We start from the raw sequence: 27,976 nt of genomic DNA, 5'->3' as shown, positions 1-27,976 counted from the left end.
TAAAAGTCTAGCTCACAGTGAGGAAACAAATAAGCATATTTCCAAAAAACAACATCACAACCACATCATTTGTGTTTATTTTATAACAGATATAAACAGAGATACTATCCAATGCATTCATATAATCATTCAGAAATTTTATTATAGACGTGCAGAAAACAGTATTACAAAACATGATTCTCACATTGCATTCAAATAAGATTTCTGTCAATTTCTGTGATTTAAATGCTGAAGCAGAAAAGATAAAGATATACTGTAAATATGTTGATGTAGAAATGTTTGACAGGAGTTTCTTTCAGCATGTCACACCACGTGGTTCATTGTCGTCTAACAGACTGCACAGCTTTCCTCCTCTTCTTCTTCATGAATTGTGCATTTGCTCGCTCAATGGATAACTGAATTGGACTCATGGCAGGAGTTTCTGAGGTGGTCACGTAAGGTTTATCAGATCTCTGTAGATTGAGCTCCTCAGTGGTGGTGAGTTTGGTTGGAGTGGTTGTGAAAGTCATTGGTGTTTGTTCAGTTTGTTTTGGGAGAGACACCTCATCACTGAGAGCAGCAGGCATGGCTTTCTTTCTCGGTTTTCTCTGCTCCCTGATGGTCTGCCGGTGCCGTTTTGTAACGATAGAAGGAGCTGCTGTGATGGTAGTAAAAAGCCTCCATTCATGAGTTTCTGTGTCTTCTGTCGGCCTGCTAGCTGCAGCAGAGGTTGCAGGGCTGTTCAGTGCATCACTCGTCTCTGGAGTTGGAATTGCAGGCAGCACATTCTCAGAGCTGTGGTGAAAAAGTGGATTTTCACCTAAATGAGGCAAAGCTGTTTTCCTCCTCCTGCTTTTCAACCCTTTTGACTTTTGCCTTTTTAAAACACTAAATGAGGAATTCAGAGCTGCAACATGGACGGTCGTCTCCCCTCCGTAAACGTTCATCCTGTGTGAAACCTGGCGCTCTGTGATGGGCACTGATGGTGCTGTTGGAGCCCCCGTGAGAGGGATCACTTTCAAATTGTCCGCAGAGGAATTTTCATGGGCAGCGGCCACAATGAGTGAAGCAGAGCTGACTTTCCGCCTTTTTTTCCTCGCCTCTCTGTCTCCTCTCTCCTTTGACCTGCTCCTTTTGACGGTGGGGATTACAAAGGGGGTGCTGGCAGTGCTGACAGCAGGGCTTTGTTGCTGAGGCTGTGCTGCAGGGGTGATGGGGACAGAAGTGGCTCTTAAGTTGTCTGTCGTGTTTGTCACAAGCTCTTCAGAAGGAAGAGGAATTTTCTTGCTCTTCTTTCTCCTCCCTTTTCTGAATCTTCTGCCGTTTGGTTCATGTGGAATAATGGTTGTTGTTGTTGTTGTTGTTGACATAGAAAGAGCAATTTCTTCTTTGGACTCTGCTGGTTTCTTATGGACCGTTGTAGGTGACGTAATGGAAACGGTCCCCTTATCCATCGCTGGCTCATCTTTCATGACTTCATTAAAGGGCTCTTGTTTTCCTCCAAGCTCATATTCACTGTCGCTGACTCTGTTTGTGTTTCTACTCGACTGGTCGTGTTTGTGTGACTCGCTGATGAAGTTACTGAGAGCCATGACTTCTTCTGCTCTGCTGCCAGAGGGCGAAACTGCAGCTCCTTCCTCTGCTTTCTGCTTTCTCTTCCTCCCTTTTCCCTTTCCTTTACGCTTTTTGTGGGTTTTCTTCTTTCTCCCTGTGTTCTTCCTCTTCTTCTTCTCTGAGCTCTGCGTCTCACCGTTATCAGAGTCGGTGGTGGAGCTTTGAGAGGTGGAGACCGTGGCGAGGACCTTGATGAAGTCTTCGGCGGCGGTGACGACATTTCTGAGTGAAGGCTCTTCAGGACCTGACATTGTAGCTTGTGTTGTGCTCTCCACTTTCTCTTCCTCTTCTTCTTTTGACTCTTTGCTCTTTGGAGGAGCCCACGTCAGCACATCGATGACATCAATGCCGCCAAAGTCGTACGGCACCGCCTCTTGCAGCACAGCAATGGGCAACTTCTCATAACGCTTACACCTATGAGAGGGTGAATGAAGGGGAGGTTTGTGTGCGGTGATTTTAGAAAGTAATACAGCCCAGTATGTTGCAAATCTGCTTAAAAGTTTAACAGCAGAATACGCTGATACTTACATGCCATACCAGTGCCGCTCTGCACACTGCTCTTCATAGGCAAACTCAAAGCAAGGCACACCGATGACGTTAAAGAATGCCTGACCAACTACCCTGGAAGATGTGTCGTTGACTTTTCTCAGGCAATCTCTCAGCCTGCAAGGAGAACAAAGAATCAGTCTCATATCTAGTCACCTCATTCAGGAGATGGAAATGCAGTTTGACCAAAAACAGTAGAGAAACTCCTCAACAGAAGATATATTTGATGGAGTTTTCCACTCCATGCTGTCACTATGCTGTGCAGCTTTTGGTATTGTATATTGTTATGATTATGTTTTTCATTCTTCAGTTGGTGATCCTGATACTTTCTAACATATTATTTTCTCTGTAGACCTTTAAGACACATGCCTGCTTTTATTTTTGTCAAAATTGAAGTTTCCTGCTGTAGAAGCAGTTTATTAAAACAATTATCATTAACTTTCACATCAAGAATTTGAATGGAGAGCTCATGACTGCATGGTTATCATGAAAAAAAGGGGAACGAATTAGAAAATTCTTCAAAATGACTTAAAAACTGCAACTAATTATACGTTCAATACGGTCAAACATGCAAACATTTACCTTTTTTGAGTTACAGAACAAAACATCTGTTAACAAACTTAATGTCTCCATTTTCATTTTCACAATTTCAATTAATTCAGATTTTTCTGTTTTTTTTTTATGTTGATTGTGCTTTACACCCCTGAGGATGATTCTTTAAAAGGCTGATGCACAATGTTATGAACATATATATGAAAATATATCATGTTTTTACTGCTCCACATGCTGTAGTACTCTTATTTTTCACATTGAATAATTTACTCTGTCCTAAACATAGTGGTGGTTGGACATTTGCTCAATGGTCCAGTAAACAGTGAGTTGCATGCAGAGACCAAACAGGTGAGACTTGATGTGCCAACATAATAAAGTGTTTTACTCACGCGGTATCACAGGCACAATGACAGAGGGAGTGCCACTTGAAGTTAGTGTGTCCATATTTAGAGGAGAAAGCGTGGATGACATGCGGACAGTGGTCGTGGATCCGGCAGCAGCTGTCCGTGTCTGCAAATTCTCCTGCAACAAGGAGGTCAGAATTATTACTCACATAATTCACGTTATTTTCTTCAAGATTTTGAGGTCATATAACTCACCCAGCTGGTCATAACTGTCAGCCATGTTCCCAGCTCCACACCACAGAGTCCCAGGATAAGTGAAGCCTCTCTTGGATCTTTTCAAAACCTCATCTTGCAGCGTGGAGTCATCGCTGTCGTCTTTCTTCACCCTGCCGCTGCGCTCAGACCTCTCTTTAAACTCCCGGCACATCAGCTTTGCTTCATCCATGCGCGCAAAACGCGTCTCCATCTGCCGCCCGGCTCTCTGCTCTTTCAGTCCCAACCTGCACTCGTGCATGAACGACTTCACCTGCATCTGGTTCACTACGACGGAGCAGTTCACGAGCTTCCCTGCGGGGCTGACGAAGGAGCGCACCACCTCTGCTCCGTCTGACACCTGGTAGAGAAAGCTCTCCCTAACTGTGGACATTTTTGCGCAAAAGGTGCCGTTGAGCATGTTGAACATTTCTTTGCTCTCCTTCTCTGCGTCCAAAGCGAGGCTCAGGAAGTCGCCCTTGACGAAGTTTCTGTCCAGGTAAGACAGAAAGACAAAGAAGACCGACCACATGATGCGGCACTTTCAGCACCACGCGTAACGGAGACAGCTCCTCGCGGTTTCCCGGCTCTCTCGAGCAGCCCTCCCACTTTTAAGGCGAAGCTCAAGTGGTGTGATTATTAATACGATAAATGACAATGCTGGGAGGAGTCAGGAGAATTAACCTCTTTATATTTCCAGCCTGGGTAGAGTATATTTCATCGCAGAGCGCTGGCTCACTCTGATGGTACATATTACCAGCACAGCGTTACCTCTCTGAATGAAAACGTGCAGAAAAACAGGAGAGGGTTAATTTGTGGGTGTGTAGTCGAGCATGAACCCCAAGCACCTTTCACTGCACAGAGAGATGACCGCAAGTTACCTCGCAGCCCCCTCGGCTCAACCCCCCAGAAAGTGGAGATTTACTTTGGGAACACGCATGGAGGAGGTTCTAGCTTGCCCCCGCTTCCCATGGTAACAGGCATGGGGTGATTGTGCCAACCCAGGAGATTGGACATCTTTCAAATGCCACAGAACAGCCACTGAATTGGCGATGACCTAAATCACAATGTCGGGACAAAACTCTTTCATTGTGGAATGTGGAGAAAGGTTGGCGCTGTCGCACGCCAATCGCAGTGACTGAAGAGGCTCAGCAGAGTCTCAGATGCGGATTCAGAGAAAATCTCATTAAAAATTGACTGTGTGGCCTCGTAGCATCCTGAGCAGATTGCATGGACTACCTGTCAGCCGAATTAGTCCCAAATTTGTACTTGAAACTGGCTTTTGGTGATTTAAAAAACAACAACACCCTTTTATCCCCTGATCTTGTTTGTTGTTGTATATCACAAAATGCTGGTGTTTGTTTATTGGATTTCATCATGTTAACGTTTGATAAAGCAATTGCAAGAGAAAACCAAGAACATCTATATTATATCAAATAAAATCTTGGACCTGGATCATATCTCACACATTGAAGCTAAAGATCTTTAGTTGTATAGTTGAGAGCTGGTGTTTTTCCTCTACCTACTGGTGCTGAGTTCAACAATATGTTTAAAGAAAAAATAATTATGTGATAAGGGCTGCAAAATGAATTGTAATTTTATCAAAATCTCATTGTAGATTTGTGTAATATCAAAATCCCAGGGGGCAAATATTTCTTAAAGGCAAAATATCAGTTGAAGTACTGTTATGAGTAAAGTATAATGGTGTTACAGAGGGGTGTTTTTGAGAAAAGATTATCTATTTAGTACAAGTTTTTTCCAAATTGTTCAACAGCTGCATGATTTTAGCAGACATGGAATTGCAGCCCCATGAGTTTTGTATTGTAGCCTACAAACTATGATTTAAGAGTTAATTTGCCATAAAATGATTTGGCATAACCGTGAAAAATAGCAGGTGTACATATGATTAAAACACTGAAAGGATTATTAAGTCTTATGCTGTTAGATTTTAAACTGAAAACTTTACAAAAGAAGGCAACATTGAATATTTAATAGAGATTTCTCCACTTTCATACAGCACCTGGTTTGTTTGTGATTTATGGATTTTATTATAGACATGAAGATATGAAAATTATTAAAATGTTGTTTCTTGATTAGTGGACAGTTAGTGTTATTTAAAAATGTATGTGCAGTAATCTGCTGTGCCCCATTGTGTACATAAAGTGCATGACCCAGTAATATAAACATCCATTCATTTAATCATTAGTGTATCAGCAGCTGTAGTGTTGCCGCAGGAAGCATGTTTAATGCATTTATTGGTTTATATGTAATTTGCTTTTGACAAATTCTCACCAAAATCACATGTTCAGAAAATGATGCACAGCAAATTCCTCTTTATCTGTGAACAAGTGACTGTTCCCAAAGAAAAGAAAAGAAAAGAAAAAGCTCTTGTCAGGTTTCTAATCAGCCCAGTGTTGTGTCACATGGCTGGTCTTACACAGAGCTATAGAGGCGGAGATCCAGCCTACTCAAGGCACTGAAATCGGATTGTTGGAAGGCGGAGAGAAATGATGTAAAATCACCAGAGGCAACATTCGACCAAATCTTGAGGGAGGGGAGAAAAGAAAAAAAAAGGTTTCTCATGAATTAAAGTGGTCACTGCAGGAAGGATTTAGGGAAGGAAAAGGGGGCTGATAATCCTGCTGGAAAGATTTGGAGTTCATGTGGCGTCTACTAACAGTGCACAGTGAAAGAGAAAGGTGACACTTGATGAAATACTGTATGTGTTGTATTGATTCCCACTGGGTAAGACTCCTTCAGACAGGCCAGCTGCAGAACAGCGCCCCCTAGATGAGCTGAGGAGTCTCATTGTTATGTAAACTCAGTGCACAATACTGATGTGCATGCACAGTTTACAGGTGGAAAATTATACTTTCATAGTTGAGAGTCAATATAAATGTTAGGGCTATTTGAATACATTAATTAGTATTATATATTTGCACTAGTAGCCCAAAATTGAAATAAATCCATCAGCATTGCCAAGAATGATCAGTCAGAAGTGGTAAAATCTGGTCCGATATCATGTAAGTGTGCAAACAATGTTCAAACATTTAAAAAAAGCAAAAGAATAGAAAAAACATGAGCATCCCAGTTACATTAAGTTCATTTGGTTCACAGTACAAACGAGACAAACCTGTGGGAAAGTACAGTCACTGTTGGCAGAGAGGTGAACACTCAGGCTTCAGCTCAGCTTGAACTCTGTTGTACAGAACTGGGATGAAATTTCAGATCAGTTTATTCAATAACTGTGATAACCTTTTACGTCTGGGAATCGGGAAATGCACTGTGAATGTTGAATGATGGATTATGTTGCTCCAGCTGTGTGTGAACATGAGCACCAGCAAGCTTATTTAGACACAGATCCTCTGAACATCTGAAGCAGCATTCAGAAAAACAGCCTGAAGCATGAAAACCACCTTGAGAGCATCATTAGTCAGAGTATCTCAGGGTTGATATTGATTATTTTCAAGTGACTGCAGTGTTTGATTTGTTTTTGGACCACAATATGCGCATAAATAACACCCTCTTTCACATCTTTGTAGATCTGTGTTTCTGCTCTTTGACCTTTAACAATACTGTAAATCCTGAAAGGTTTTAATCACTGCAAATTCATTTAATTTTTTTTTTATTTAAACATAACTTATTCCAAAAAACAAGATATGATACAATTATTATAAACATACAATAACCCATAAGGACTTCTATATATTAACAGTGCTAATATTAATATTTAATTAATATTAACTTCACTCGTTTCATATTTCAGTGTTAATTATTAGGGCCCACGCACAGAGGTGTGCAAAAGCTCTGTTGTTCCTTTAAGGTCTATTATACCATTAAGCATTAAACCAATTATTTGTATACAAACATTGACAACAACAAAAAACGGACCGCCAATAAGTACTTTATCTTTATTTTACTGTAGAAATGCTGTCTAGATATAATAACTCTGGGATAGGCAAGTATTAAAAAAAGTATATGTAAATGTATTGAATAATAATGTAATGTGTGTGTGTGTATATATATAAACCTTTATTAGTACCTTTTCGGTTTTGGCAGTCCACCCTCCTGTGATTAAAGTTTTTTCGTGTATTTTAGCCAACTTCTGATTCCTTCTGCAACCCATGTGTGTACACGATCGTGTGCGATGCCAGAGTGACGTGTTCTGATAAGGGGTTTGTATTACTGGGACAAAAGCACAATAGCTAGCCTGGGTATACCCATGCTGCCTTGCACGCTCGATTTCGAAACTGCACGAACTGCAAGGCGGCATGGTGTCCATGGCCGATTCTTAGCCCTGCTTTTGGTATCCAATCACAGAACGGGGAGGGACAGCAAGACGATGAGGCGTACTATTGGACAGACGGAAGCTTGTAGTTTGCTTATGGATCCAACATGGCTGCAGCAGACGCGAAGCTCTCTTTCGATCTAGCTGTAGACAGTGTTCTAGACAGTGTAGAGTGAAAGTTTATTTTAAAAGAAGAACAACGTTTGGCTTTACACTCCTTTATCACCACCAAAAATGATGTTTTAGCCTTGCTTCCAACAGGATTTGGCAAAAGCCTAAACTACCAACTAGCCCCGTTAGAGGCTAAGCTAATGGGGTTTAGCGAGACCCCGGTCGTTGTGGTCGTCTCGCCATTGATCGCCTTGATGGAGGACCAGATATAATTAATAAATATATGTGTGAAGAGTGTGCATATGTGGAGTGTCCTTCTTTCTTCATATATATCTTGCACAAACTGCAATAATCGTTTGGCGCCATCGAGTAAACATCAGTCGTCTGCTTCCTCGTTGAATTTCTGTCGCTCTACATACGTCATCTGGTATAATTGATACGATTGGCTAAGAGCTACGTACAGATACTCATGACAGACATTCGTAGCGCCCAATAAACGGCTCTGGACGATTGTAAACCTCGCCTCCTCTACGGAAAATGAATAGATGGTCTCCAGACTATATCTCATTTGTGATATAGTCTGGCGTTAGCCAGGCTACACAATAGCTACTCATTTTCAAAATTTCCAAATCATAGACACTATACCATTAACTATTCCTGTCACACATTGCCCACAAAATCACATTGACCAAACGTGGTCAGTCAGTCATACTGGGTGTTGACCTGGTCGTGTTTCTTCCACAGCGACCTGGGTCAGGTCATTAAATCATTACTTGACTGCAGAGCGAGTGAGTTACTAAATTCAGTGTTATTAACAGCCCCCTCCCACCCACCATTCACCCCACTGGAACCTGAGATGGGTCACTCTCTCATTCACAGTCCACTTCATTCACCACAGTTTCTGCCTCTCTAACAGCACAGACGTGAAGTGTTGTTTTTCAAATGGACGTGCTGGCCGCTCCTGCAGACAGACATAAAGGATGGTACCTTTCTCTGATGGCACCCAACACAAAAGGACCAACGTTTGCCTGGCTGGACCCGTCCAGACTCTACTGCAACTCCCAGGTAGAATGAATGGAGGGGAAAAAGGATGATTTCTATTCACTTTACAGTGTTTTTTGTTGTCTCCTCTCTCAGTGAACCCAGTATAAAACTCACTTAATAGAAATGTGTGTGTATGGGTGTGTGTCTTTTATATGCACACTTTGCATTTGGGGCACTCACTGTCTTTGCACTCGGTTCAGGCTCTTGCAGACTGTGTCAAAGACCTTCTCAGTCCATTCCAAAGCGACACCATTGACCTGGTTGCCGGGATAGATGCAATGGGATTCATTCTAGGTAGGAAAACACACCAATTCATTTAAAGAAGGATATAAACTCTAGGTTAAGAGCAACCATGCTTGGTGTCTCACACTAATTTTATCTAAAGGGGCAGTTACTCTGCTGGTCAAGAAACCTAACCCCTGATCTGACATACTAAATTTAGATACTTTGCTGTGCAGAGTTTGACTCCTCATAGTACATTGCATTTCAATGGGCAGTTCACACAGGCATTGATAGTTTGTTTCTGATGAATGTTTTTCAGGTGCGTCTGTTGCTACCACACTTGGAAAAGGTTTTTTGGCTGTCCGCAAAGCAGGACATCTGTGTGTCGCAACCCAAAACCAAAACTACATTGACTACTCAGGCAGAGAAAAGACTATGGAAGTAAGGCTGGATGTGCTAAAACCAGGTTAATCTTTCTTTGCTTTTTACCCTTTAACCGTGTCAGTTATTTCTCTTGAGGAGATGAGTGTTTACCCAGCTGGACATGCTCAGACACCGCTGGGTTGGGACCATTACAGCTTAAGATACATTTTAAAAAAGTGCTGACAGGGATATCAATCAGTTCAGACTTGATATGTGTTCTTTTTGTAAATATTTAGTGATTTTATTAGATAATTTATATGCAAGAAGCAATAAACTGCGCTTACTTAGATCATTGTCTGGCACTTAAACTCTGTACTCTAGAGTCTTTGGCGTGGAAGTCAAAGAAAATATTATCCAACTTTGTAAATGTCCTTATGTACATGCAAAATTAAGACAATAGGCAGAAATTAAACATATAAATTAAAGATGTTATTTTTTATTTAACCAGGCTGTAACATACTATTTATTAGGGTTTATCATATAGTTGATTAATCTACAGATTCCTTTAATTGTTGAAAAAAAAGTGACAATAGTCAATAGTCACACATTGTCAATAGTATTCCACAGAGAAGTTTATTATAATACATGACAAAGAAAAGTAATAAATCCTCACATGAGAAGCTGCAACCACCAAATAAATAATTAAAATATTTATTTTACTTGAAAGGTGACTAAAATGTCTGACTGATTCTGCCCATAATACATTATAAAAAACATTTAATGAACTAGTTTTATAAAATCAACATAACCCTGTACAATATGACCCAAATGATTTGAAGCACAGGTTCCCTGTGGCACAGCTCCCTCTGGTGTTCATGTGAGCTTAAAGCTCCAACAGATGTTGGAGGTGATTGTTTGACATCAAATCAGATATAATGACAGTCAGTTTGGAGTTACTTTCTTTGATTTAATACACCATTGATTTCTTTAGTCCCAGTTATATAAATGTAATTTTTATTTAGTTTATTATTATTGGTGAATTATTTTTATTTTTATCTATGTATTTATTCTTTCTTTTTCTTTTCTTTTTTTTTTACGATGCTTTGGGTTGAGGATTAGAGAATGGGCAGAAAGACAGATTATACTGTTAGATTAAATTTTGATTATTGACTTCTGTGTACATATTAAAATTTGTACATCTGCACACAAGCAATACCATTTTATGTAACAATTTGTTTTTGTATATTGTATTGTATACAGTGTTACAAACCATACCTACCTATTTATAAGCAACATCACATGATGTATGTGCAAGCAGGTTTACTTAATGCACAGATGGATGAAGATATCTACTGTACACCGCTCTATACTGCAGACTTGTGGTCAAACTACAGAAACACAAGATTACAATGACTAAGTACCATAATGACGCTACAGGAATTTTCTTTAAAAGATACAGAATGTGAAGTGCAAGTGAAAAGTGTGTGGCTGCACGAATCAGAACTAAGAAATGTCATACATGAATGTATTTGCTGGCTTAATGACAAATTATAAAATAATCTTGCTTTTTAAACATTAAACACTTATTACATATACATATATATGTATATATATATATATAATATACATATATATGTATAATATACATATATACACATATGTATATACATATGTATACATATATATGTATATATGTATATATATACATATATATTTATGTGTGTATACACATATATGTATGTGTGTGTATATATATATGTATACACATATATATGTATATATATATATACACACATGTATATATATGTATGTATATATTTTTTTCATTCTGTGCGTTTCTATATGATTTATTCTCTGTGACGTCTTTTATCTAGACCCTGACATTAATTTTCTCCTTTTTTAAGCCCATCTAAATTTTGTTAATTTTTGCTATGTAGATATTAGTTGACGCATCTCTCCTTCCTGCAGGTATGAAGGTGCTGTTAGTGGACCAGTGGATAGAGACTGGAGGCACCATGAAGGCTGCCATCCAGCTGGTGGAGAATTTTGGAGCCAGTGTCGCAGGTCAGTTGAGATGGTTACATCATTAACCCCAAAACTCAAAGAGCCTTTACATTTTAAGATAAAATTGCTCTGTTCCCTGCAGGTGTAGCAACTGTGGCCATCGAGAACACTGAGGGAGGAAAGTGGATTAAAGAAAATTACAAATTCTCCCACTGCATCCCCGAAGAGCTCCAGAGCCAAATCGACAGGAAGGCTCTTGATTCCTTCAAAAGCTTCAACTGAAGAAAAAAAAACAACTTATCTTGCAACTTCCGTAAAGTAGAAAAGGTGAATAGTGATACTTTCTATGGCTGAAAATGTAGTTTTATCTAGGTTGTATATTATACATTAATAGTTAAAACCAAGTTCTTTTAAATCACAAGCTATACTGTAAATCCAGCTCAATAACTGTTCTTTTCCACAACACACTAAAACGATTTTTTTTATTACATGTAAAACATACCATGAGAAATTGTAAAAACAATAAATGATTAAATATTCGTACACACTATTTCAGTTATTGACACAGACATGAACTGAATTCAGTCACTGATTTGATTGGAAACAAATGCAAAAACGTACCTATGAAGCATACACTGTAAATAAAAAATTAAAAAATCCCTATGAAATGGTTAGCAACCAGAAGATCAAGACTCCCACAAAGTCATCAGAAGAAATGTAAGATTACGATTTACAGGATGGCAGGGAAAAAAATCCTGATATACATAATTCTCCTTATTTTTTTCAGACTTTTAAATCTTTTCCTTCTTCTTATGACTCCATTTTTAACTTCTGTGAGAATTAATGAAAAGAGGTGAAATACCAAGTAAAAACATTAATTAAAACAACAGTCCTTGGTTCAGTTTCTGTAGCGGGGTGTTATATACCTACAGTCGAAGGGGGTCAGCAGCCTCCAGTTTGGAGAAGTAGGCAGTATTGGCACAGAAGCTTAGCAATTTACGGGGGCATTATTAAAATGTATGTTAGTCACCTAAAAAAATGCCTCCATAAAAAGAAACAATATCTATTTAAGTGTTTGCTATATTTAGAACATTTTCACTGCCTAACCTTGCTGACAGGCGTTAAAAAGTTGATGTGGAGGAAACTGAAGGCGTTCTATGTTCTCTTCAAAGCCGCCAGACTTCATTGAGAAAAGAGTTGCTGGTCTACCTCGATTATTTAGTTTGTTTGGTGAATCCAAACTTACTCCTTATTAGCATAATAACACAAAGTCGCACAAAAACACAAACAGTAGACCCGCTCATGTTCTGGAAGGTAAAAATACTGTTTTTGTCAAACGAGTCTGGTGGCTTTGAAGAGAACATAGAACGACTTCAGTTCCCCAAGTGTAAATCTAAACAGGGCTGAAAATATATAGTATATACTGAAGCTGATTATTTAACGTGGGCTTCATTTTAGGTGAATAAAATACATTTTTCAGTGCTTTGCTCCAAACTAGAGGCCACTAATCGCCATCTACTGTAGATAATACTCTGGATAAATACCTCCGTACACCCCACTTTAATACATCCAAAACATCCCTTTAAAAGTTAATCAGAGTAATACTGTGAAAAAAAATCTTAAACTACAGCAGCGAGACTGAATATTTAAGCATACACACATACAGCATATTAAAAATATCCTCAGTCATTCTTTGGCATCTCTTTAGTACCAGAACAGTCATTTATGTGTAATTGCTGTGTCACTCTGCAACTCCAGACAAGTTAAACTGAGCAACGCCACAAGAATCCACATCCCACAGAGGAAAACTCTTTCTAGGCCAGGAAAAACTGAACTCAAACATGTCAGGCAGTCAGAACTCCAGAGTCCCTCCTCCTGCTTTGACCACAGAAAATCCCTGCAGGCTTTTTCCTCATTTTCAGTCTTTACCTTTGACTTTAAACTCCTGCATCCATCCTTACTGACAGCAGTTTGGCTGTTTCTTCTTTGATGTAGTGTACACATTGTTTGACGTGCTGTTAATTCCTGAAACAAATTAACAGCTGGGTGTTAAAACAATGTGACAAATGTGGAGTTTTTTATCATCACAGAGAGAGGAGGGTGGATACTCACTGACGACGCCCCCAATTTGCCTCGTTCCACTTTTTTCCAGCTCAGCGAGGACGTTGGTCTCAAATGCCAGAGATGCAACTCGAAAGAAAAACTCTCTGACGTTTTCCCCTACAGCATGGAGGAAATAGAGATCAGTAAGGGACTGTTTGAAAATGATTTACTATTAAATCCCTCTCCTGGAATTTTCTGACCCCATCTCCTGATCTAATAACTTTCAAACAGTCCCTCAGTCAAAGCTGGAGTAACTGTTTCGATCAAGTTACTGTATTTAACTATGAAACACTCACCTGTCAGTGAAGACACAGCCCAATACTCTGCGCTGATCTCTTGTGCTATTTTGAGGGCGTCTTGTTCGATCTGAGCATACTGAGCAGGAGACTGTCGAAGGAAACCAGAGCAGAAAAAGTTAGATACAATATAATGTCACAAAATCGAACACAAAAAGGTATGCAACCAACTTTTATAATCAATAAAGACAGTTAAGTCAGTTAATTGTTTGTTTTCAGCAGTTGAACAACCAAAGATATTCAGTTTCTGTCACATAAAGCGAAGAAAAACATCAAATCCTCAACTAAGTAGTCAGATAAAGTTTTTTATATATATTTTTGCTAAAAGTATTGCAATTAATCACTTGTTTAAATAGTTGAAATTTGATTTTTTTTTTTGTCAATCAACTAATCGTTGAGCTCTATAGCATTATTCTCTGTAATGCTTTACTGGTTTTCAGAGTATTTTATATCACTTCAAGGGAAAGATTCAAGGACGAAAAGCCCTCTAGAAATAATACAAAAGTAAATTACTTGATCCAATATCAAATGTGCACTAGCAAATCCAAGTAGACAAATACAAAATGCCAAATCCCTGCATGCTCATGCCATCCCTGCAAAAAAAAAAGGAAATTAAAAGTAGTTTTGAATGGTTCAAGAAAAATGTCAGACTTCTTGAAATAGAAGAGTCTGCTTGTTACTTCCCACCACTGCTGAAACACAGTGAGTAATGGTAGAAAGTGTCTGGACGTCCATCTGTCAGTTCAGCCTCCTTCAGGAAAGCTGTGGACTCCAGTGAAGTACAGGACGGGCAAACTACATTCCTGAGGTTTGAGTCGGGACACAAACGCTTTGAGCTCCTGGCAACAATCCAAACAATTCACATTCGACTCCGGTAAAAGACACAAAAACCTCCACAGGCGTGTACACTACAAACAGTTAAAAGACGTACACTCAGGTCTTTCTTTGTGCCAACGAGGAACAGCTGTACGGCTGTGGGGTCGTTCTCCTTCAGGGCGTCTTCGAGCCACTGCCTGCACACAGAAAAAGGCAAGTTTTTAGTCCTGCAGCTGGGATGAAAAACTGTATGAGAGCCAAAAATCTGCTCATAATGAATACGTTTACCTCACATGGCCCAAAGAGGCAACATCATTTACATCAAAGGCGATAATCACAACTGGAAGAAGAGGAAATAGTTCAGTATTTTAATAGTTTTAAGAGGCACACAGCTTCCTTTTCTCCTCTGATATTGTCTGCATGGAAAGATGAGTCTTTAGTACATTTCTTATTAGTCTGCTGCCCTAAAACACAAAAATCTCTCACCCTGGGCTCCCCTGTAGTATGTAGAAGCGATGCATTTAAACCTCTCTTGGCCCGCAGTGTCCCAGCTGTAACAGAGAAAACTTGTATGCATTCACACCACACAGACTCAGTTTACTTTGTTTATTAATGTAGAATAATGAAGGCATTAGACTTACAGCTGCAGGCTGAAAGGAACACCGAGCACCTCAAAGCGCTCCATCTCAAAGTCAACCCCGATTGTTGCCTTGTAGTTTTTATCAAAAGCATCTTTGCAAAATCTGAAAACATTAAAAATAATCATAAAAAATCTAAATAAAGAAGGATATATTTTTTTAACTTTCATTTCCTCATGACCATCCAATGAATTATTGTGTTTTCTGAAGGTTTTGTTCAACCAAATTACAGAAAAATATACATTGTTTTAGGGACTATTTATTTAAGTATAAAGTGCAGTTACAGTGATGTGTGGATGTGTGGGCAGCATGTTTGGGAGACGAGTCACAGTGACACGGTTTATGGATAAAGATTTTAAACATAATTTTTAATGCTTTGTGCACCATGAACACAATTTTAATCAACATCAATGCACTTTCTGCATGCCAGCAATTAGTGAAAAAATATGTTTAATTTGAATTTGAATTAAATTGTAAGACTACAGAGACATTTCTGAAAATATTATGTTTTCCTGCAGGCAACTGCAGCATCCGTTTGAATTAAAAGGTTGTCTATCCAATGATAATGTCTATTGCCAGTGGTGGAACAAATATTGTAAAATCTGTTAAGTTTTAGATAAATGTAGTGGAATAAAAAGTACAATATTTGCCTCTGAAAATGTGGTGAGATTTAGTGACGTATAAAGTGGCATATACGTGGCTTTTCAAGTACAAAGAAATACATCAGTGGAGTACTTGAGTAAATGTACTTAGTTACTGTCCCCCACTGTCTATTACAGTGTGTACTTTAATGTAACATTAATACCCCTTTTTAATAATACAGGAGTGTATCTAGATGATTTAATGTAATCTAGAGGAAGAACTCAGTGTTTTCTTGTTAGTTATTTAATTCCCAGAATGCAGCAGTGACTGTGTTTGAGCTTACCTATTAATCAGACAGGTTTTCCCCACGGCCAGGTCACCTACAACAATGACCTTAGAGATTTTAAATCTGCTGAGAAGAATAAAAGAAGACAGCATTCAGTGAATAAGTGCCACAAAAAACACCCTCATCCAGTATCAGGTGGCTGCTGGTTCCTGTTCTCACCCCACGGTGCCGGTTCGCTGCTCCTGACACGCCGTCTTCACTTTATTGTTGAAATCCTCCTTTGTGTGCAGAGCTGCCTCTTTCTTGAAATACTATGAGAGAAGAAGAAGAACTTGTGAGGCTGTTTTAGAGCAATGATGGGAAGCTGTACATATATATAGATATACAATGCTTTACCTTAGGGAGCTGAGCGATGATGCGGTCCTTTCGGACAGGAGGGAGAACGCTCATGGCTGAAATTCGGGTGGACATGAAGCTTCGAGGTAAATGTTTAGCAGAGGGACATGTGCTGAGCTGGACAGAGAGAGGACAGACATTTAAATAGGTTTCTTCATATGACATATATATCAATTATAAAATAATCATTAGTGGGAGCTCGACTGTGTATACTAAATGACTATGTGAATATTAACTGACTTTCTAGTCCTCTTTGATATTAAACTAAAAAATAGTTGGGTTTTTTGGACTGTTGGTTGAACCAAAAAGAAAATTTGAAGACAAAAATGGGAAAAAAAAACAAACCCTGATAGATAAATCTATAATGAAAATAATCATTAGCCATGAGCCTATTGTCAATTGTCCTGTTTTTATTGTGTTTATGCTTTGTTTTATGTTGCAGTGCTTTAAATATTATTTAATCTTGTGGGACAGTAAAGATTTAAACTGAGTGTAAACCTATTCTGCATTTGTTCTGTACACATAACACTTTTTAAAAAAATATATAGTTAGGAAAGACTGAATTATCAAAAAGAAAAAAAGGATGTCAGTTTCAAATTGAAAAAAGAGTTTTATATATTATTATTAGTTTCTATTTTATTTTAGAACATTAATTAAGGATAATTAGCTCCGGATCTCTTCATCTGCCATCTTTACATTCTTTTATCTTTCCCAAGCCACCAGAACATAGACTGTTCCCACATCCCCCTCCTGTCTGTCAGCCTGTAAAGACAGCAGCTCAACACAAATACAGAGAGCGCCAGGCAGTTAAACCATAAACTGTAATGAGAGAAAACATTTGTTGTCTACTGTGTAGCAACATGACCACATACAGAGCCAGACCAGACAACTGTAATCAGAGTTGATCTACTTACTGTGGAGATCTGTTTTAATCCTCTTGTTCATCAACGCTTCTGGTAAAGAAGAAAAAGAGTTGGATCCACCATGAAACTGGAACTTTAAATCTCCATTTTACATCCAAACACTAGGTCAAGTATCTTATTATCTCTTTTCAGTTACACATTAAGAAGGATATGAGTTAAAGTTACAAATAGATGACTAAATTAAACTTTTTTTAAAAAACAGCGTGTTTGAGGTGCAGAAGAAGTTACCTCATCGAGACCGACTTTTCTCTCTTCTGCGTTTCGGCTTGTTTTTTCTCCCACGGATTGCTTCTTACTGTAATGTGGACTCGTGCATGTTCATTGATGAGCATTAAAGTGTTGCTTTTGTGCTGATCAGAGCTGAAATCGATCCACGGAAGTTGAGGAGGAGAAGCAGACTGGAGCCGCTGTTGCTGCTGACTCAGATCCCTGGATTTCTTTTCTCTTTCCTCCCACATTTTCTCTGCTCGGTCCCCTGCTGGACGAAATGAGGAACTGGCCTAATCGAAAAGTAGGGAACACAAATATCTATCTATCTATCTATCTATCTATCTATCTATCTATCTATCTATCTATCTATCTATCTATCTATCTATCTATCTATCTATCTATCTATCTATCTATCTATCTATCTATCTATCTATCTATCTATCTATCTATCTATCTATCTATCTATCTATCTATCTATCTATCATGTGACTTTTTCTCCACGACATTATGATTTCAAACTCTGTATGTGCTTGTTTTTTCAATGAAGTCAAAAAAATGAGAAAACTTTTTTGTTTCCTGTCCTTCAATTCAATATGTCGACACCAGAGGGCGCTCTAAGCCTGTATTCTCAACACAATCTGTCTCATAGACTAAAATTACACATAATTATAAATATTAATTCTCAATGCAAAGAACACAAAATTACAAACATTGTACGCACACTTGTTGATAAAATCAAAGCAAAAATATATGAAGCATTAAATAAAAGAATAACACCAACATAATAAAATTATCATTATTCTCACTATTCTAACATATTTGCATTATGCACAGTAACAGATATAGACATACATTGATAATGTATGCTGTTGTTCATTGTTGTATTGTTATATATTGTATTGCATGTATAGGTATGTATGACTTCTGCTTCTACAGAGTTATTCTTTTTGGTAGCAATTTCCTTCTTTATGATTCCTTGAGTTTTTCATTAAGCTATGCTTAATTTTAGCTTAGATATTAGCAGAAACATTTCACAGCTAAACTTTTATTTAAAGAACTTTTCCGAGACTCAAAGAGGTAAAAACATCCAATATTTTCACAAATAAAGTAAAGGCAGAGAAAAGTTAAAGAAAAAACATATTTATATTCTCCTTTCATTTCTCATTAATCGTCTCATTACCCCTCAGATTTATCATGTGACCCTTGAGGGGGGATCAACCCTTAAAAATAGTTTAAACAATAGTTACAACAGTAAAATGATTTTTTGCTTCTATGCAGTATTAAAAATCAAATAATTTAATTTATTATGATCAGTCACAGTCTGCACGTTAACCTTCGATACTATAAATACATTTTGACATCCATACTTCTGTACTCTTCATGCAGAACATTTACTTGTAATGGACTTTTTTCTTTTTCTTTTCTTTTCTTTTAACACATTTGTTCTATAAGTAATTTTACTTATGTAAAATATCTGACAGTAAACTATCTGACTGACATCTCTCAGGTCTGAATGTGTGACTACATGAATGTAAAACCTTTCCTCCTCTGCAATTAGAAAAAAAAATACATAAACACTCTTGTGATTTTTAAATACTTTTTTTTAATTCATGGCATCACTCAACCATCCAAAAATATGGGGCTCCTAAAAAACAGTTAAGACAAGATACATTAAACACATAGCCAAATTAATTTAGTGTGTTTGTCTCAAAAATCTCTCCACTTGGCCCAGCTTTTAGAAAAGCCTACAGATATCAGTCAGCACTCTTTCTATACTTCCCTATTCGCACAGTATCTGTGCTTTAGTCTTCTTGAAAAGGCACATGGTAAAGGCACTGCAGCACAAGTCAAAAACATCTAAACTGTCCATTTCTTGGCATTTGGCTGAAATAGAAAATGAAATGTACTGATCATTAGGCTTTTAAATGACACTGTCAGCACGTATGATTTATGGCATGATTAGAACATTAGCATTTAAAGTCCACTGATGTTGTTTGCTTGGTTTTATCATCACTTAAAATATATATAAAAGGGCATTATTTACAAAACGCCATGTGTACAAGAGGAGGAAGAGCAGAATATCTTAAAAAAGGGACCTATTCTATAAAAATATGACTAAAATAAGCTACACGCTGCAGGATACTCTTCTATCACTCCACATCAAGTCAAACTACTGGTGATAATCAATATCAGTATTGATTGTGCTGCTGTCTGCTCATTGTGAAGGGTTTTTCATGCCGCCCACATGCTGATGAGCTCAGTTATCAGACTGTTAGATGGCAGAAAGATCCAGCTTCAGCCCCACTAGTGTCAAACACCAACAGGATTCACATGAGAACCATTTTCCTTGCGTTAATGTGTGTCACCAGTTGATTTGGTCGAGTTCCAGTTCAGTCACAGCCCAATATCTCTTCAGCCACAAGTGGCATCATAGAGGAACAGAGAGGGAGGATGTACTGTATAAACAAGTTTGATCAAAATGTGAATCTATTGCTGCCGGAAGTCCAAAATCCAAAAAAGCAGTTAGGAGTTTGTACAAACACTGTAACCCATGCAAATGTTAAAGACATGGTTGCATATATACAGTAGCTAGGGTTTCAGCTGTGATTGTTAAAAACTGCTAAATGCAACTCCACATTTTGAATTTACTAAACTAATGGTCTCACTGCTTTTTTTGTTGTTTTTTTGTGACAGATGTAAGAAATAGTTCAACTCCTTTGGGAAATACTTTCTTGACTGAATAAAAGAAGCGGGCGTAGCCTCGGGGTCTGAAATGTGAAGCCAGTGCAGAAGTACCTTTAACTGGCTGCAATTAAGAAGTCCAATTGAAGTTTATGAGAAAATGACCCTATTTCAGTAAACATTTTCCGAATGAGTTTATGGTCTCAATCAAAAAAGCATGTTGTTCATTTTGTTAATTATTGTCCCATTGTTAGTAAAAAAAAAGATAGAGCAGGGTTTTCTTTAGGACTTGGCTACCTGGTGATTATTAAATTGCTACCACAGCGAACTGTCAATCAGGACAGAGGTGTAGCAATGTATATCCATGGCTCTGTGCACATTTAATAGCCATGAACTTGTTTTTTAGTTTACCTTGAATCATGGAAGCTAACTTTATTAGCAACCACTCTGCACGGCATAGCCATCGGCTAAGGTGCGGTCAAAACAAGATGGATACAGCAGTGGTCCATTAAACAATGGGTTTCATCACTGTGGCTACATCCACTTCTTTCATTCAGTCTATGTTGCAGAGACTAAGATAAGTTTAATGCCATTCTCGTATCTGTACACTAAAGCCACATGCAACAGCCGGCTAGCTTAGATTTGCTAGAAACAAGAAGAAACGGATAACCCAGGCTGTCCATAGGGTAAAAAAATGGCCTACCAGTGCCTCTGAATCTCACAGATTACCACATTATATCTCATTGTTGGACAGACTAGCTATTTCTCCATTTCAATTTTTTTTACTATCCAATTTTCACATCTAACCCTTGAGAAGAATGTAACTAAAAACATTTCCCAAAAATTCAACATATTCCTAAATTAAATATAAAATAAAAGTGGTATTGTCTTAGGGGATTACCCCAGAATTTTTGGCTTCTTTAAAGATGTTGTATTGTATTTTTACCCATGAAAAGCCGAAGGCTAGACCTCGTTCCACCCAAAGTTATTTTGCAGTTGGTTTTTCTTTTGGCAGTGAGACACAACAAGGGAACTTGTCGTTACGAGGAATGGTGTCAGTTTGATAAAAAAGACAAAATGTGTAAACTCCCACCATAAAAAAACAACAATGTAGTTCTGTAAACCTTCCACAGTCAATCACAGGGAAACTTTTTGGAGTTGTTGTTGCACGCCCCGTTCTGTCCCACCGATTTCTCCTTTTTTCGGGGGAAAAAATCAGCACGGACCAGGCGGTAGAAATAAACCAGCATCATGATATTCATCATTATTATGGAGATGAGGAAGTATAAAGCGTGGTCCAGCCAGGCGTAGTTTTGGATGATGTACCAGGTGAGGTAGAACTGGGTGCCTAGACGAAAAGTGACGTAGGTGATGATGTTGATGTGCTTGTTGATGTAGTAGGTGAAGGAGCAGCGATCGTCTGCCAGCTTCAGCAGCAGCCTCAGGTGGAGGGTGACGCTGTTGACCTCCACAAAGAGAGCGACAACAGCGCCGGCTACATACACTTCAGTGTAGAGGGTGTACATGAAACATGAGATTACCTGAGGAGGAGACACACACAGAAAATTAGTTTGAAGGTATTTTTGTTTGTCTTTATTTGTATTTCCTTGCTTTTATTGTTTGCAATTTTTTTGTAAGGAATCCTCCTCATATAAATTCCTTAACCCAGCTAAATCTCCTGCCAGGCATAAAAAAACAATGTTAAAACACCACAGAAATTGATATTTCCACCTGGACTTTATTTGTCCCTGCTGTTGTGTTTAAGTGACTTCAGGACATAACATTTACTATTTGAAATATTTGAAAATTGTCCAGTATTGAGTGAGACGGCTGCAATGTTATCACAAGGAGCAATTGCAAACAGTCAATATATGTTCACTGAAAGTTCTTGTTTTTGCCACTAACAGGCTCAGATTGTTGTTCTGCCATGCTTTCATGTGCTCTGATGCAGGACAAAACAGTACTTTTAGCTAATAGCATTCCTGATGTTCTTTCTGCAGCAGGTGTCTGCTCTTGGAACTTTTTACTTCAAGAAAAAGAGCTTTGTTTATAGTATTTAATATCCTCTTTGGCTGCTAGGAGTATCAAATAAAGACAAAAAAGGCTGCACACAAGTGTTGCACAGCATTGTGTTGTGCACAATTCGGAAATGAGCAGAAACAAACTCTTGTTATCATTTAAAATCATTTAGATAAAACTATGCTGCAGTTTCTGTACTCCAACATGACAAACTCTCCCTGGATCTCTGTCTAGTCACCTCTTACAGTGTTTCAAATTGACACTTCTCCACCTTTTCATAATGTTGTCAGACACCTTTAATAACAATCTGAGCCTGTCAGTGGCCAAAACAAACACTTCTACTGGACGCTGCCTGTCACTGCAGACCTACCACACCACAACTGACTTTGATATCTTATCTGAACCAGAAATGCACACTTGATATATACATTTAAAAACACACACAACATGGCATGCAAGCATTGCGTCTTACCAGCACATGATGGAGTAAGAATCCCCATGATGCTTTTGCATGTCCTGTGAGGATAATATCACCTGCATCCTGCACAAAGTATCCTGAGAGAGGGAAGACAAATTGACACGGTCTGTCACTTGTATGAAAGGAAGAGGACAGGAAGTAGAGGAGGTTTGGAATAAATTGCATTTTATATTTTACTGTTTATCTGATTTTTGAGCTAAGCTTTTCCTGAAAAAGTTTCTGCTCTTTTTGAATGAATGTGGAGTACATTCACACGTTTATTTTACTGAGCTCAGATTTGACTTTATATCGGACATGTGTTTAGACACATAAGGATACGGTAGCATGTGTTTGATTGCTTTCTTCGTGTTTTCCCCAGAGTTTGTATGTAATATAAGTAGTGTCCATGTATACTAAGCATTTTTGGGTGTACAAAAGTAATCTTTTTTTGCTTGTGGAAAGCTTCTGAGCTTCAGACTTTTACGCTAAAACTGCATTATAACTTTGTAATTTCAAACAGATGACAGAGAAGCCACTGCTGTGTTTGTGCAGTAAAGCTGTTTCACCTCACCGTAGTGGCATCAATCAAACAGGTAAGATAACGGTAAATGTAAGATACTGGAGGGGGATATGAAGTTAAATGAAGCTGGCGTTGTAAACCTGCAGCTTTCCAGCCACAATGAGTGTGCTGTTTTAATGTTCTCACTCCAACATGAAAAATGATAATAACAACAAGTTATTAATCATAAAAAACAGGAATTTTAGCTTAACATTTTTAGCATTCAGCACTCCACTCTCTTTATGCTGCTTTTTTATATGTCACTACTGTTCCTACTGCTTCAAACAACTGTATGTCATTTTGCAATCTTTAAACTGCACGCCCTGTTTTTGTCCATGCTTTGATGTATTTTAGGAAGCCTTTGTAACACATTGACCAGCCCCCTTGTTAATTATGACATTTTTTCCACATATTTATTTATTTATTCATTTGCACTGTTCCTTCTCTCAGATAAACAAAACTAAAGGATGTTTAGTTGACAGCATTCTTAACGTCCTTAATGTGAAGTAGAACAAACATTTACTTTTTGTTCCCTTTTATTTGCATCAGTTTATTATCACCTCGAGGGCAGTGTTCTGTTTGTGTGACTGACTGCAGAAAACTGCCACTAACTGCTTCTAGCATAACCTAAAAATCTACTTTTCTACAATGAATGGTTGAATATATCTGACTATAAATATCAAGATGATAGAAGATGCCAAAACGATTCACAACATAACCACGGTTATTAAACTGTGCAGGCCTCATTTAGCTGGAGGTATTTAAGTGACTAAGAGTCCTTTTGTGCCTCTGTATGAGTGGCACGCTGTGGCTAAAGAGACACACAACCAGCCTCTATATTAAAGAACATGACCTCCAGTATCTGGCCCGGTCGGCCTCAGTGGAGCTCATAGCTGTTTGCTGTTGTCAGGGCAGATCTCCACAGATTTGTGTCTTCATGGTAACACGTATAACCACACAGAGTGCAGCTCAACTAGACCACCGAGTCCTCTGTGGATTATCTTTGGTGTCCGTAGTGATTTAGAGGAGACGCCCATTCATCTGTTCTGAGAGTCTGGTGAGGGGGACGGATGTTTTTTGTTGTTCACTGACAGCAGTAACAGGGAAGATGGTGCTTTTATGACCCAAAGATAATATGAATGGAAAAGACCCCTCCTGCACCTCTTAAGCATTAAACTAGAGCTGAAACACTCCAACAGTAATCTTTTTTGTCATCTTTAATTTGGGATCACTTTTTAATGTCTGGTAGTAATACTGATACTGCAATCTTAAGTATCTGCTAATACAGAACAATAAACAACTAAGCTGTTACTAATGCATTTGTATGAAGTCTCTTAACTTAGCCAACTAGAAAACATAATGTTTTAACTGCAAAACAAATATTCTACTTACTAAAAGAAAATAAATGTGTAACCCACAGCTGCTGCTTCTTTATATTCAAACTTTTTCTCACAGCTGCTCAACAGTGTGACACATCACATATTCATGACACATCTCTCTTGACAGCTTGTTACTCAAAGTTGAGTTAACCGTTTCCGTGATACTTTAAGCTAATAGATCATATTAGATTCTGCTATTTTTTCTGATATCTAAACCAGTGATTTTGGCCAGTATTGGACTGATACCGATACTGTATCTGATCAGCGCATCCCTAAAAAACCCCAGCTGGTTTCAGCTTTTCAATTGTGAGGTTTTATCCTTTTCTTTGTCATACATGATTAATCTTTAAGTTTTTAGTCACACAAAACATATTAAGACACTTCCTCAGGCTGTAGGAAGTTATAACTTAAGCACCTTTAACAATCTGACATTTTACAGGTCCTACACCACAAACACATTTCTTTCATTCTGCATTTGCCTTCAGACACCAAAACCTAACCGTTGCACTTGTTTTTCTTGTTTTCCTGGAGTTTAATTGCTTCCCATGGTGTGTTCACTGACCTGTTGAGACACAGACGAGCAGGTAGGACAGAGGGGTGTGGAAAGAGTGAAGGTTTCTCAACGTCTCTGGCCAAATCGCTGCACTGGAGAGGGACACATGTTATAAATAGATGGATCTTTACTCGCCTCACTCAGACATACATGGGCTTACTCCTGGAGAGGACAGTCTGACTAAGCAGAGGCATTAATATCAGGTGTTTGGGCTTTTTTAACCCCCTGACCAATAGATAGCACTACTTACAGTAGTTGGAGAAATAGTGTGAGTAATGTTTTATTATTTCATTTTAAAACTTTTTGTTCTAGCTCCTATTTGTGTCAAACAAAAACTTAAAATAAATACCTTTATTTTTGCAATTCTATGGCTATTTTTTGGTCTTATTCTGAATTATTCTTTGTCACTTCTCCATGCTGGTGGTAAAGGGGGCACACCTCAAATAGCAAAGGTTTCTTCATGTCCCCTCCCTGTATAAACACACCATGAATTATTGTTAACAAATGACCTCTAGCCCTAATGCGGCATGTTTCACATGTTTCCTTAGCTCTCCTCTGAGTGAACAAAAACCTACTTTGAAATGTGGAAACCTACTCTATCTCTCTATCTCATTAACATATAACACAAATGTATAAATAAGTAAGTGAAAGAGCAGGCAGACATTGGTCCAAACTTCTAAACGTTACAAGCTGAGTCACAAACAAAACTCCCCACCCCAAAAAATAGTTTCTCATCATGCTTTGAAAAGAATTGTTAAGCCAGCAGGTTTTTCCAGTTAATGCAAGTGCAGGCTGTTGAGTAACATGACTGGCTACGTGTGATGCTGAAAAGATTTGTTTCTTTTCTGAGTCTAACATAAATTAACAACTACACGCAAAGAGCAATAAGAGAGTTTTATGTGGTTCATACTGTACAGTACAGCGGTATTTCCCTCCCCACTTAAAAATGCCTTTCTCTTCCTCGTCCCTCACCCTGTCTGTACATGCCCTTCTTATCCTGGCTGCCACAGACTGTCACTGCTGCACACCCACCCATACATAACACATCATGTGGACTGTGAATAGACAATGGTGTCCCAGTGTGGATGGCTGGATAGATGGCCTGAATAATAGACAGATGTTTGGATGGAAACTTACCAGGTCATAGCCCATGTCCCAGTCAGCAGGGAGTGCACCATCGAGACAGAGAGGTTCTTCCACTTCCAGGTGTGGGTGTCATCCTGCTTCACCACTTTGGGAACAGGCAGCCTTTGCAGCAACCGGTGGATCAGCCTGAAAATCAGAGCGAACACCAGCACTGCCGGACCAGGGTGGCTCTTCACAACAGAAACCAGGGTGTCCATCCTCTCCTCCTCGCCCCCTGCGTTCCCTCTGGCTCTTATTAACTAACGTACTCTTTCCCCTGTCAACTTTTTCACGCTCCTGTCAGAAAGAGATATTCACGGTATGAGATGGGATTGTTCTCCAGTACAGAGGAGACGCTGCTGCAGCTGAAAGTCCTCTGTTTTTACTATAAGTTTTGTATCAAGTCTTCTCTCCGCAGAGATGATGTCCGGCTGATGCTGCAGCTTTTTCTCTCTTCACGTTTTCAGCTCCCGGAGCATGTGGACGGGGGCTTGGAGGGGAATCCCGTAACGGCTCATTCCAACGAGACGGTGTTTGTCTTCACGCAGAGCCTTGTAATGTTATGTGTGGCCTCTCTCCGCCCGCCTGTCTGTGCTGACTGGAAAGGGGGAGTGGTGGACGGGGAGGGGTAGGTGCTGCTGCTGCGCCCTTCAGCCACATAAACAAGGAGGGGCAGAGAATGAGATCACGTTACGCAAGTGACAAAATCACATAACAGGGTTCCCGAAGTGTGGTTTTTGGTAAGAGTGGTCAAACGGACGATTATTTAATGTATTAAATAGCCGCAGAGTCATAACTTTAACAGCGCCGCCCCTTTTAAATGCGCGTGTAACTGTGCGTAAAAGCCACTTACCTCTGCTTCACGCATCTACAGTGTTTATCAATGAAAACTTAAGTAAACACGTTTCACACGTACGCCTATCTTCACTACAGGGTGTGTTTCTTTTGTTTCTGGCCTAAAGGCGACAGCGGAACTAATAATGTAAAATTTGGTATTTGGAGCAGAAGGAAATTCGGTTCACTATGCCAGTAGTGGATGAAGTATTTAGATAAAGTCAATTAAATTATAATAATGCCACGAAGATTAAAAAAATAAAATAAAATACTTTATTACAAGTAAAATTCTTGCAGAAAACAAGATGTAGGCTACAGATTTACACCCACATATATAGATGTCAAAAATGTCCTGAAGTATCAAAATAACAGGTAATTCTGCAGAGTTGCCCCTTTCTGTGTTCAGTTATGAACCTTTCTGTAACTGTAAGAGACTGTTTAATTTTTATGTTTATAATGTATGTTTTAGACATTAATTCATAATCATTTAAGTTCATAAAGTCATTAAAAAGTGATTAAAAGTTTTTTTTTTAAGTTTTTAAATTTTTTTTTTTAGACTTAAAATATTTAAGTCTAAAGGGTACTTAAAATGTTTGGTTAAAAATGTATCTCCCTTTATGTAAGGTTTTTACTGCCGAATATAACAGGGTCACAGTCTGGTTGAGGGCATTGTGGGAAATGTAGTTGTGTGGTGAGGTCATGTCAGTTGTATTATGGGTCCGAACAACATGTGGTCCACGTGACAAACACAGCAATTTTCCTTTATATGTTTAATGTTTATGTCTAATGTTGCCAATAC

At 38.6% G+C, this 27,976-nt stretch overlaps 4 protein-coding genes across 6 annotated transcripts; 1 reads left to right on the top strand and 3 right to left on the bottom strand.

The window, feature by feature from the left end:
• Nucleotides 1-59: 59 nt before the first annotated feature.
• proca1 (protein interacting with cyclin A1) lies at nt 60-4,146 on the bottom strand. Its single transcript, XM_059331460.1, has 4 exons — nt 3,291-4,146; nt 3,081-3,213; nt 2,122-2,256; nt 60-2,007 (listed from the first exon to the last, which is right to left on the bottom strand). Exons 1-4 carry the CDS (start codon nt 3,817-3,819, stop codon nt 318-320), a joined length of 2,487 nt encoding a protein of 828 aa, XP_059187443.1. The 5' UTR covers nt 3,820-4,146; the 3' UTR covers nt 60-317.
• On the top strand, nt 3,672-11,866 carry zgc:174895 (uncharacterized protein LOC100126024 homolog). Its single transcript, XM_059331464.1, has 6 exons — nt 3,672-3,786; nt 8,603-8,751; nt 8,931-9,024; nt 9,272-9,418; nt 11,284-11,379; nt 11,462-11,866. The coding sequence occupies exons 2-6, from the start codon at nt 8,629-8,631 to the stop codon at nt 11,599-11,601; spliced, it is 600 nt and encodes a 199-aa protein (XP_059187447.1). The 5' UTR covers nt 3,672-3,786; nt 8,603-8,628; the 3' UTR covers nt 11,602-11,866.
• On the bottom strand, nt 11,788-18,054 carry rab34a (RAB34, member RAS oncogene family a). Of its 3 annotated transcripts, none has more exons than XM_059331462.1 (12): nt 17,588-18,054; nt 17,351-17,389; nt 16,437-16,553; nt 16,260-16,351; nt 16,098-16,166; nt 15,176-15,277; nt 15,021-15,085; nt 14,823-14,874; nt 14,650-14,731; nt 13,719-13,809; nt 13,432-13,539; nt 11,788-13,344 (listed from the first exon to the last, which is right to left on the bottom strand). In XM_059331462.1, exons 3-12 carry the CDS (start codon nt 16,509-16,511, stop codon nt 13,277-13,279), a joined length of 804 nt encoding a protein of 267 aa, XP_059187445.1. In that variant the 5' UTR covers nt 16,512-16,553; nt 17,351-17,389; nt 17,588-18,054; the 3' UTR covers nt 11,788-13,276. The 3 variants fall into 3 exon arrangements, with proteins under 3 accessions (XP_059187445.1, XP_059187446.1, XP_059187444.1); XM_059331463.1 differs by having other exon boundaries at nt 16,098-16,163; XM_059331461.1 differs by having other exon boundaries at nt 11,788-13,539; nt 16,098-16,163.
• Nucleotides 18,055-19,174: 1,120 nt separating this feature from the next.
• Nucleotides 19,175-27,104, bottom strand: tlcd1 (TLC domain containing 1). The gene is made up of 4 exons (XM_059331299.1): nt 26,356-27,104; nt 25,228-25,310; nt 22,743-22,825; nt 19,175-21,792 (listed from the first exon to the last, which is right to left on the bottom strand). The coding sequence occupies exons 1-4, from the start codon at nt 26,559-26,561 to the stop codon at nt 21,385-21,387; spliced, it is 780 nt and encodes a 259-aa protein (XP_059187282.1). The 5' UTR covers nt 26,562-27,104; the 3' UTR covers nt 19,175-21,384.
• Between the last annotated feature and the right edge of the window lie 872 nt (nt 27,105-27,976).

Source organism: Centropristis striata, chromosome 4 (assembly GCF_030273125.1).
Source record: "Centropristis striata isolate RG_2023a ecotype Rhode Island chromosome 4, C.striata_1.0, whole genome shotgun sequence".
NCBI lineage: Eukaryota > Metazoa > Chordata > Actinopteri > Perciformes > Serranidae > Centropristis > Centropristis striata.
The sequence above is the reverse complement of the archived record's forward strand: the minus strand, read 5'-3'. Positions and strand labels throughout refer to the sequence as shown.

Bases quoted from the DNA above. Each gene is read 5' to 3' on its own strand.
- tlcd1 (XM_059331299.1), bottom strand. From the start codon at position 26,561: ATGGACACCCTGGTTTCTGTTGTGAAGAGCCACCCTGGTCCGGCAGTG. The intron at 25,311-26,355 runs GTAAGTTTCCAT...GTCCCTCTCCAG, and splicing joins GGGACATGGGCTATGACCTG to TGCAGCGATTTGGCCAGAGA. The intron at 21,793-22,742 runs GTAAGACGCAAT...TCTCCTCCTCAG, and splicing joins TCTTACTCCATCATGTGCTG to GTAATCTCATGTTTCATGTA.
- proca1 (XM_059331460.1), bottom strand. From the start codon at position 3,819: ATGTGGTCGGTCTTCTTTGTCTTTCTGTCTTACCTGGACAGAAACTTC. The intron at 2,257-3,080 runs GTGAGTAAAACA...TTCTCCTTGCAG, and splicing joins CATTGTGCCTGTGATACCGC to GCTGAGAGATTGCCTGAGAA. The intron at 2,008-2,121 runs GTAAGTATCAGC...ACCCTCTCATAG, and splicing joins GAGCGGCACTGGTATGGCAT to GTGTAAGCGTTATGAGAAGT.
- rab34a (XM_059331461.1), bottom strand. From the start codon at position 16,511: ATGTCCACCCGAATTTCAGCCATGAGCGTTCTCCCTCCTGTCCGAAAG. The intron at 16,164-16,259 runs GTGAGAACAGGA...TCTTCTCAGCAG, and splicing joins CAGCGAACCGGCACCGTGGG to ATTTAAAATCTCTAAGGTCA. The intron at 15,086-15,175 runs GTAAGTCTAATG...TCTCTGTTACAG, and splicing joins GTTCCTTTCAGCCTGCAGCT to CTGGGACACTGCGGGCCAAG.
- zgc:174895 (XM_059331464.1), top strand. From the start codon at position 8,629: ATGGACGTGCTGGCCGCTCCTGCAGACAGACATAAAGGATGGTACCTT. The intron at 9,025-9,271 runs GTAGGAAAACAC...AATGTTTTTCAG, and splicing joins TGCAATGGGATTCATTCTAG to GTGCGTCTGTTGCTACCACA. The intron at 11,380-11,461 runs GTCAGTTGAGAT...TGTTCCCTGCAG, and splicing joins TTTTGGAGCCAGTGTCGCAG to GTGTAGCAACTGTGGCCATC.